At 42.4% G+C, this 11,228-nt stretch overlaps 1 protein-coding gene across 1 annotated transcript; it reads left to right on the top strand.

Moving 5' to 3' along the window:
* Positions 1 to 358: 358 nt before the first annotated feature.
* Positions 359 to 4,400, top strand: SOSTDC1 (sclerostin domain containing 1). The gene is made up of 2 exons (XM_074898036.1): positions 359 to 904; positions 3,152 to 4,400. The coding sequence occupies exons 1-2, from the start codon at positions 700 to 702 to the stop codon at positions 3,565 to 3,567; spliced, it is 621 nt and encodes a 206-aa protein (XP_074754137.1). The 5' UTR covers positions 359 to 699; the 3' UTR covers positions 3,568 to 4,400.
* The last annotated feature ends 6,828 nt before the right edge of the window (positions 4,401 to 11,228 follow it).

Raw genomic sequence — 11,228 nt, 5'->3', positions numbered from 1 at the left:
CGTAACTTGTAACTCTGCTCACCAGGGAGAGAATATTCCCCTAAAACAAGTAGTTTCTGTAGCAGTGTTCCTTGTTGATCAAAGCCGCATTATTTAAAGCATCTAGAGGCAGCTTTAAATTATTCACAATATTTTTTTTAAGCGATCTCGGTATATTGCAGACTGTGTAACTAGCCGTCTTCCGTAAGTGCTATAAACTGCTGCATCCTTACTGAGCTGTCAAGTTTTCTGAAAGTCCCATTCGAGAAGAGGGGATGTAACTTTGCATCACAGGAGCAAGAGAGACTCTTTGTGACACGGTGTTAGTCACATCGCACAAACCGCCAGGCACGCAGGGCCGTTCGGAGCGGCAGGGCAGAGCCGGCAGCCTCCAGATCTCAACCCGAACGCTGCTGTGTGCTGCCCAAGAGTTTCTGATACCCTCCAAAGCCCCAAATAGGAATCCTGCAATGAGTGCATCTAACTCCTCCTTTACTGCAGTCTTCTCTCCTATTGGTAAAAGGTCTTCGCAGGCTCATGTAGGGATCCCACCCCTTTTGTGGGTTTTCATTCTGAAGCTATCCACAACTTTACACCTGAATGAATGCCAAGCCTCTCTGAATATATAAAGGAAACCTTCAAGAGCAATTTCAGAGTTGCCCAGAAGAAGCAGAAGAAAACGATTTCATCCGGCTCTGTCGGGCAGAGACCGAACCGACCATGCTGCTCCCTGCCATTCACTTCTACGGCTTTCTCCTAGCTTGCATCTTCACGAAAAGCTACTCGGCTTTCAAGAACGATGCCACAGAGATCCTTTATTCGCACGTCGTTAAACCTGCTGCAGCGAGCCCAGGCAGCAACAGCACGCTCAATCAAGCCAGGAACGGAGGCCGGCACTACCCCAGCGCCGGGGCCGACCGGAACAGTGAGTATCCGAGCGGCGGCCCTTCCCCCGCCTCCCGCAGCCCTTGGACCTCCGGCGGCGGCGCCCCGGCCCCTCCCGGCCCGGCCCCGGCTCCCCCGGCCGCGGCGCCCCTCTCCAGCGCCCTTTGCCCCCCCCACAGCCCCCACCGGAGCGCGGCGCGGCGGGGAGCAGCGCCCGGGGCAGCGGGGCAGGGCAAGAGGCGGCGGGGTCCCGGCGGGGTCCCGGCGGGACCTGCCGCGCCGGCCGGCCCCCGGGTGAGGGTCCCGTCCCCCCCCCCGGGGCGACGCCGGCGGGACCGGCTCTCTCGGGCAGGTCCTTCCCCGGGGGGAGGCTCACGCAGGAGCGCCGGGGTTTGCGGGTCATCCGGGCAGGGACGCAAGGTAAAGGAGAAGGAGTGAGAGGCATTTCCAAAGCGCTCGCCTGCTTAACTCGCCCTCCCACTGCGGGCAGGGGAGGTGTCCGGGCTACTTTTCAAATGCAATAAAAAACTCTGAATTTTGTGCCCGCTGCTTAGTTTTACTTCCTGCTGTAGCACTTACCTGCTTAACACCTCCAGCAAAAGTAAACAAATCAGCTCGTAATTTACCTATGATCTCTGCTCCAACTTGCCTTTTTATATCTAGTCTTTTCCTGCTGAGTTTTATGTATATATGTCAGATACATGGGGATCTGGAAACCTGCTGACTTTATCTCTTACTTCCCCTGCCCGCCTCCTTAAAACGAAAGAAATCCAAATGGAGAAACGCACGCACACACACCCCGCCAACAATTCGATAAAAATAGCGTCATCCCTGGAAAGTGAAGGCAAAAAAGTGACACCAATACCTTTCAGCTAAGCCAGGTGTGTCAGCTTCTATGAATGTTAAGGGTTTAAGTGCACAGGAAACATCGCATCATTATGAGATTACTGGAGCAGCCCAGTAGGTATTCATTGTCAGGGAGCTGTCACTGGAGAAAAGCTGAGCCAGGAAAGACATAAAAACAGAAGGAGAGACAAACTCAAATCTGTGACCAGCTGCTTCCAGGTACATTCCTGAGTGCAGCTGCAGGAAGGCGAGCCTGGATCTTTCCTGCAAGGCAGGCAGGAGAGCAGCTCTGTGAACAGCCCCTCGGACCTGTCTGCAGATTTACAGTCCCTCTGGCTGCCCATCCTGAGACACAGGCGACAGGGTGAAGTAATCTTAACTCAGTGTGTCTGTTCAGAACTTGCTTCCAAAAATCCAAGTAGAAGCAGAAGCAGCCTGTAGCTGTGATATGTAGATGCACCTTCAAAGCCTTTTATGATTCACTCTAAAATGTTTCTAGTAATTACTTCTATTTTAAAGGCGTTAGTTAATTGCATTGTGTGTAGAATCTGCGCCGTAATTGTCCTTCAGAAAGACGGAGAGCACAGCCAGTAAAGATTGCTTATTAAAATTAAGCGCGCTGTGGGCGTTTATTTCAAAGTGTAATTACTGAAATAAACAGTTGTGTTTATTGCAGGGTGCAGAGCTGCACATACAGACGGGTACAAACATGCCCGTATGAGAAGCTCTGCATGTTGATTCTGTGTCAGCTGCCTGAGAGAATTTGCAGGATCCTCTATGTTACGTATAATATAAAGACTACTACAGATACAGAGATGGTGTTACCCCGAGGGCAAAACGACCCCTCTGAAATCGTTACTGCTAATCATTCAAAGTTTATATGCGGGACACTATTCCCTGGTAACTTCAGCTGTTATCACTTTTGCAGTAGCTGTGTTCAGAGCAGCAGCGCTCACTGGAGACTCAGTCCACTGTAGCCGTGGAATGAGAAGAAATGCACTATTTGAAATTAATTTAAAAGCATATAAACAGTTTCCAAAGCACTATTTCCCCCCTTGCTAAAGATCCAACATAATTGTTGTAAACATCACAGAGCAGATTCCCTAGACTGAGAACTAGCAGGAAACATTTCTTCCCTTGGGGCATTTTTTCTCTTCTAAAAGGTATGTCCCTGAGAAGATGGATAGAGAATAAAATTGCCTCTTCTACCACAACTGCTGAAGTGCATATCATTATGATTTCTTTATGCTGTGGTAGTACCCAAAGATACCATCAGTGCTTGAAGCCCTTGTGTTGGGGGACCCAACAATAAAGAGATGTCCTGCAAAGATTACAGCCGCCTTTAACTTCTGAAAAGCCTGGCTTGTTATTGTGAGAATGACTGGTTAAGGAAATCTCTCCATTCTGAATCTCAGTGTTTATTATTCTGTGCATTCTGCAGATCGTGTTCAAGTTGGCTGTCGGGAACTGAGATCCACCAAGTACATTTCAGATGGCCAGTGCACCAGCATCAACCCACTGAAGGAGCTGGTGTGTGCTGGTGAATGCCTCCCTCTGCCACTGCTCCCCAACTGGATTGGGGGAGGTTACGGAACCAAGTACTGGAGCAGGCGGAGCTCGCAAGAGTGGAGATGTGTCAATGACAAAACTCGCACCCAGAGGATCCAGCTTCAGTGCCAGGATGGAAGTATAAGAACCTACAAAATAACTGTGGTCACGGCCTGCAAGTGCAAACGATACACCCGGCAGCACAATGAGTCCAGCCACAACTTCGAGGGAACCTCTCAAGCAAAACCTATGCAGCATCACAAAGAGAGGAAAAGAGCCAGTAAATCCAGCAAACATAGTACAAGTTAGAAGTCAGACATTCTCTCCTGTCTCATCTCCCTCTCCTTGTGCCAAAATTGAACTCACCTGTCCCTCTCCTTGTGCCAAAATTGAACTCACCTGTAACCATTTGCTTTACCATTCTGACTGCTTAAAGACAAGTCTGCCATTGCTGTGTTCTCAGTTGACACTACATGCTTATTGCTTTGATGAAAATCAGAAGGGGCATTCTCAGCATATGGACCTTTTGGGTGATTTTCCAAATGCTCAAGATGGGGAATAACATAAGCCTTCCAAGCCCACACTATAAACTTTTACATCTTCTCCAGCCATGGAGGCAAAGAAAATTTGCCGTGAATATTCACTGAAGTCTATTTTGTAAAAAGATGCTTTGTTGTGTGTTTTCGTGAGAACAGTTATCACATCTGTTGCCTTCTAGATCATGTTTTACGAACTTCTGACAACAGCTTAAAAATGCAACACTTAGTATCTGCTTTCAGATTCATTCTAAAAAAAATGCCTTGCATGCTGACCTCTCTTATCTCAATATACCAAAAATTAAAATATGCATGGCAGCAATCAAAAAGTAAAGCTGAACAAACTATTTATTTGTTGTTGTAATTATTTAATGAGCTTTTATGTGTGTTATTTTCCTCCAAAATGTTCTTATGTTTATAGCTTTTTCTCATGTATCAAAGTATTTTCCTATGATTTGTGGCTGGATTAGAACATACATTTTGTAGATAATGTAAAATAGACATTTTAGCATTCTTGGTATATATATTTTCATTTTGAACATTCATAGACTTAGGCATTATTTTGAAGTAGCAACATAAAAATTGTTTTTTTCATTCTTCACTGTATTATTTTTGTTTAAAAGTGTGCAATCAAAAGACAGAATATGTTGACTTCCTTTCAAATTCATTGTGTTTTTTTTTTTTTAAAAATAAACACTGCTAAAATACTGTATTGTCTGGCTCTATGTATGAAAATGCACACATTTTAATCAGTCACAACATTCAGCCTTAAAAAGTGGGAGAACATTATTTGGTTAAAAAAAAAAATAATCTATCCACGATGTTTAATATTAAAACAATCTTTCTGTGGAGTGTTTTTGGATGTAAAAATCCTATATGGCCATTTACCAGATGGTGCTTATTAATGGTCCAAGCCAGGTTCTTATTTAACAATTCTCGAGTCTTACATTGCAGAAGTGTATGTTTGGGAAGTTTTACAAGCTAGTAAGATACTACCATTTTTTTTCCTTTTCATTAGAGATGATCAAGTCAAAGACTTAACGGTAAAAATAACATGCAGTTTCATCTTTCCCACAGACTCAGCAGAGTCCTGCATATTATCCACAAATTCATATAGAATGTATCAGGAAATATATAACCAGTTTCAACACATAGTCCGTGAATCACCTATTCTTAATCTTTCAAACTATATTGAAATACTATAAGATTTCATCATGAGATTCTGATGTTCTTAAATCATTAACTTTTACAACCCTTTTGCACCCAAAGAAATGATTACACAAGAAGAGAATAATGAAAAGTCTTGCCTGATATGGATGCACACAAGCTCTCAGCTCTTTGACCTCCTTATCTCATTCCATTTTGCATTTAATTCCAAAAGATTCATCATTAAGTTCTTGGTACAGATCTTGCCTGGACATCAATGTAGAACTGTTTGAAAATCACTGCTACTGCTTGACTTAACAAATCCTAAATTTTATTGACAAAATTTAATGATTTTTCCTTGAAGCTACTTTCAAGATTTCTCTTTAAAATCTGCTATATGTAAGAAAGAAATATACTTTTTTTTTTTTAAGTGATCTACATGGTGGTACCATTAAAACCATTGCATTAACGACCTAGTTGTTTCAAGTTTAGTTCTGTGATCATGAAAATATCAGAATGATGAAAGCAGAGATCAGTTATACTTAAATTGTCTGATCTTAAAGGTGCTTCTTTTAAGCCTAAGAGGATAGATGAGGAAAAAAGGAGTTAGCAGGGAGACAGGTGACATGACATTGCTCCTAGGCATATCAGTCCAGCAGACCTACAGATATCATAGTTTTATATTTTAACAGACATTATATTCTCATTCAATCCATTTTATGAGGGAAAGATTATTCCCGAATGCCAAATATCTATCCATTTTTAAATTGTTCTCCAGCTACTTCTTCAAGATGATAATGCACAGAAGACGGAGGTAATGGACTAAAAACTAACCAAAATTATTTTCAAAGCCAATAGTCACTACACATCAGTAAAGTTGCCCTGCCTGTTCTGTGTTTGACTCCCAGAAAGAAGAATAGTGAAAAACCCAGCACATCTTGCTCATGACTCTTCTGCAGACAGTGAACTTTGGCTGTAGGAACAATATGCACATTTAATGAGTTTGCATTTAGCAATAGACAGAATAACTCCTAGTCTGTCTTTTCACACAGAACTACCTGAAGGGCAATACTTTGACACACTTTAAGATGACTTCATGAAATTTTGCTGGACATGCAATAGAAGGTCCACGGTGCCCATCTCTAAGGCTGGCGTATTTGAGGGAACATGAAGGAAGCCAGCAGGAGCTTTGTCCACCAGCAGTGACTTCATTTTGAAGTACCACCTGAGTTAGCTATGAGCTTTTCTTTGGCCATGACTTTGGTCTTTTACAAGGGGAGATCTGCAGGAAAGGAGTGCTAGAAATATGTTAATCCTGAATTTTCTTAAGGAATAATGTTACTCTTTGTGACTCATCTCCTAACTCTGCATGCTTCAGTCTGGCCTATACAATCTGCCTTCTGATTCATCCTGTTAGGTGACCCCCTCACAGGGGTCTATCCAAGGATCCAGACAAAAAGCATTATATGAGTACATTCATGGTGGGTTGACCTTGGCTGGATGCCGGGTGCCCACCAAAGCCACTCCATTACTCCCCTACTCAGCTGGACAGGAGAGAGAAAATAATGAAGGGATTGTGGGTGGAGATAAGGACAGGGAGAGATCATTCACTGATTACCGTCACAGGCAAAACAGGCTCAACCCAGGGAAAAGTAGTAATTTATTGCCAGTCAAATCAGAGTAGGGTAATGAGAAATAAAGCAAATCTTAAAACACCTTCCTCCCCACCCCTCCTTTCTTCCTGGGCTTAACAACACTCGTGATTTCTTTACCTCCTTCCTCCCAGCAACACAGGGGGACAGGGAATGAGGGTTGAGGTTAGTTCATCACAAGGTGTTTCTGTCTCTCCTTCCTCCTCAGGGGGAGGACTCTTCACACTCTTCCCCTGCTCCAACATGAGGTCCCTCCCACGGGAGACAGTCCTCCACAAACATCTTCAACATGAGTCCTTCTCACAGGGTGCAGTCCCTCAGGAACAGGCTGCTCCAGCGTGGGTCCCCCGCAGGTCCCAAGTCCTGCCAGCAAACCTGCCCCAGCGTGGGCTCCTCTCTCCACGGGGCCACAGGTGCTGCCAGGAGCCTGCTCCAGCATGGGCTCCCCACGGGGTCCCAGCCCCCTTTGGGCTCACCCCCCTGCTCCAGCGTGGGGCCCTCCCCGGGCTGCAGGTGGAGATCTGCTCCACCGTTACCCTCCATGGGTGCAGGGCACAGCTGCCTCGCCAGGGTCTTCATCATGGGCTGCAGGGGAGTCTCTGCTCCAGCACCCAGAGCACCTCCTCCCCCTCCTTCTTCACTGACCTTGGTGTCTGCAGGGCTGCTGCTCTCACATATTCTCACTCCCCTCTTCAGCTGCTTTTGCACAGCAGGTTTTTTTCCCTTTCTTACATATGTTACCCCAGAGGCACTACCACTGTCACTGATGGGCTCAGCCTTGGCCAGCAGTGGGTCTGTTTTGGAGGTGGCTGCCATTGGCTCTGTCAGGCACAGGGGAAGCTTCTAGCAGCTTCTCACAGAAGCCACCCCTGTAGCTCCCCTGATACCAAAACCTAGACACTTAAACTCAGTACAACATCCAATCAGTTATTTCTATATGGAGAGCCTCCAACATGTAAAGCTACAGTGGGTAGGATATGGGCCATTGCTCTTATATCTACAGTGGAGAATCTAGTTAGAAGTTTCTCAAAGATTCAATGAAGAAAATAGTACTGCTTAAACTGAAATAATTTAAAATATGATACATCTTCTTATGTTTGTTTCAGTTAAAAAGGAAAGGCAGACATGCTAGAATTTTCTTAGTTTTCACCTGAAATATTAAGCCAAATAGATACCAGAATCATGCAAATGTTTTGCAAAAGTACAATGTAGAAGCAGATAAGGTAAGTTTTTACACAAGTCAGACCACCAAATAGCCTAGATTTATTACACTAAGAATACACAGAAGATGACTTTCTTAATAATATCCTATCATATGGGCAGTTCACTACATCCAGGGGCTTCTATAAAAGCATTTCAAACATCTTAAAAAGAACTTCAAAATTTTGTAAGAAGTTCTCATACTATCTAGCTTCTTTAGAATATTAAAAGTGAAAAAATTAGAAATAATCTGTTATCTGCCATCATTATTTCAATACTTTTTAGTTGCTGAAAACTGCCCCCAGCTAAGGGGTAAATTGTTTTATAATGAATGGAAATCAATTTTCCTTAGACATCACTAGAAACAAACTTAATCAGATGCTGATAGTTTTGATAGCATGGTAGCATGCAGAGGCACACTCTGTAAAGACAGTGGTAGATAGTGTGTGTCATTAAGACATTACCAGCTCTGGAAGTCAGAAGGACCTGACACTTGCAGTCTAGCCAAGAAAGGCCCTTGAGAAGTTTATTTATTGTTTTTTAGTAATAGTAACAAATCTGTTGCGCTTTTCTTTCCAGCAGCCTTGGCATCCTAATCACCCAATCCAAGTTCAGTCATTTGTTTGGAAATAGACATTTGATTAACACCCTTCAAAATACCTAACAGATTTCTGCTAATAAATCAGTGTAGTCCTCCTAACCTTGACCTTTATATCCTTCCTGAAGAAGTACAGCATTAATCAAGAAAGGAGTGTTCAATACATTCCACTGTAAGAGTCTTGTTGCTACAGTATTAACCTGGAGGTGTTCACTGGAAAATTATAAGGAATCCTTAGTCTTGGAAGGTATCCTGTTCTCATGATGCATTTCCTTTCCCGTAGGCCAGGCAAGAGGCTTTGATTTTAAGTTCATTGACATATATATAAACATCGCTTCAGGCTAGAACTGAAAATTCTCTAGAGATTTATGAGTTAAGCAGACATTCTGTCACTAGATTTGTTCATTTTGCCTGAACGTCGCCCCCACAACAAAAAGCCTGCCCATGCATCTTTCTGAAAGACACCCAGCCTTTCAGCTCACTCATTGTATGAGCTATGTGGACTGACACCCTAGAAAAGTGTGATTTGCAAGTGATACTGCCTACCACTGATTAATATTCAAACATCTACCTTCCTCAGTACTTCCATGACACGAAAATACTCTTCATTCTTAATTAATGCTCATCAAACTACATGCCATGAAAATAACTAATCTCTACCAATTGCTGAGAAAAACCCTACAAACACTGGACTGTAACTCCATTTTGGGAATTTGTTTTTTCTTAACTCACTTCGGTTTGACAATATATTATAGTGAATGAGGTAGTGTTACATTACCTGGCTGGAGTTCAGGCTGCCTTAATGCCCCTATACAACCACAAAGAAATACAGAGGACATCTTAATATAAACAAAAATCAGGACCACTGACTTTAATAGGGCTGTTTGTGGGATACTTCATGAATGTAAAGGAAAAGAAAAATCAGCTCCCTGGAAAAGAGGCCTAAGTCAGAATACACTGTAACAATAATACAGTTCTGTTTACTAAACCTCAAAGACAACTGCTGTCAAAAAGTGACCTTTGTTACCATCTACTTCAGTAAAAAATATTAAATCATCTAAAAATGTTTTGCTGAACACTTTGTCCCCTGCCCTATTTTAGAAGTTGTACAATATATTACTGTCTCATTGTTTAAACCCTTAGCTCTTCTAACTGCACTTACTACAGCACACTTGCTTTTTGATACAGAAATATTTAAAATCTATTTTTAGAATGACTAGATGCATAATTTTTAAATTTTGTCTCCTGAGATGAAAAGTCATGCTCTGACTTGACCTAGGAGTTCTACATTTGATTTGTTTTGTTAGCCCCAGTGAGAAGTGACTTTGTGAGGAAATTGCAAAGAAACTTAGTAAAAGCATAAAGCAGTCTGTGAAGTCCGATGCTTTGGTGGGCTAAAGAAGAGCTAACCAGGCACATTCATTGAAGTTCTTTATATGAAACAGTGAAGAGTTGAGGGAGAGGGCCTATAAAGAAAAGTACTCATCTAGCCCTACCACAAGAACAGCCACTGAGAAATGGAGGGACTATGCAGAGCTTCAGAACAGACTCTGTGGCACAAAGACTTTGTTTTAATTGCAGCTGAAGCAAGTTTAAACATCTGTTGCTTGTTAGATTATTATTTTATTTATTTACTTATTTATTTATTCATTTGTTTTTGGGACGGGTTGAAGAAAGCTCTTTTAGATTCCCTATGGCCATTAAGCTGGGATGGAGAACAGAGGTCTGAGAGTTTCTAAAATGTAAAGCTGCAAAAGTTTTGGTTTTAGCAAGGATCACTTGGCGGTTTTTTGCCACTGAAAAAGCCTGCTGAAACTTTTGCTTTTGTACATCTTTATTGCAATTTTTAGGATGGTAGCCAGAACAGCTTATAGCAGCAGGTTGTATCACTGCACTGAATCTTTTGTTTTCAGATATGGAAATGTCTGAATGTGAGGGTGTCTAGAGGAGGAGAAAGGAGAAAACAGATCAAAAAAATTCAACAAAATGACACGTGGAGGACAGCATGTGCTGTATGTCCTTCATTTTCTCCTGGTCATCACAACTTTTCATGAGACTTCAAAAGACTTGTTCAGTCTGCAGATTGCCAAGCCAAACATGAGCCAATGCACATGCTACCCTTGGGATTTAATAGACTGTCAAGTCTAAACTCGCATGGTAGATGATAACCATGTCTGACTGTCTCTGTGTCTTCTCTTCCCATGCAAAGGGCAGAACACACAGCACAGTACAGTTCTGTACCATCCACAAGAACCAGGGCAAGTCAGAGAGACTTCAGAATCTGCGACCTTCACAGGAACTCGGGTTTCACAGCATTGCTAATATCTTCTGGTGGGTGACCACAGCCTTCTCTTTCTGAGGAGAAAGAATACTACCTAAGCTGAAGAGGTTCACATACAGGTTTCTTAAAAAGCTATCAGTTTACCACACAACTGGACTTCCTTGTTGAAGAATTTGGCTTAAAATCCTGCTTACAACCTACATAAAATCTATCAGCTGATTCCCTCTCAGTGTTACCCTTATAAAATTACAGTAATCTGATTTTGTGAACAAGACCATTAAGAATACAGGTGGTGAGTTATCCATAAAACCTCTTTTAGGTGTTCTGCAACTATTGACCCTGTATTTTCTTTAGAATTTTTTGTAATCACTTATGAATCTTGACACTTCTGCCAGAAGAAAATGTTTGCAACATCCTTTGCCAAGAATACAATAAATATTAAGATGGATTTCCATTTTTATTTGCTTAATTGAATACTATTTGCATAATTCTTCCATAAAAGCCCTCATTAGACAGACCAATCAAGCCATGCTCTGAGTCTTAAGAATGCAGTACTT

The sequence above is a fragment of the Athene noctua genome, chromosome 2 (genome assembly GCF_965140245.1).
Source record: "Athene noctua chromosome 2, bAthNoc1.hap1.1, whole genome shotgun sequence".
NCBI lineage: Eukaryota > Metazoa > Chordata > Aves > Strigiformes > Strigidae > Athene > Athene noctua.
Note: the sequence above shows the minus strand (reverse complement) of the source record. Positions and strands in the feature narration are given on the sequence as shown.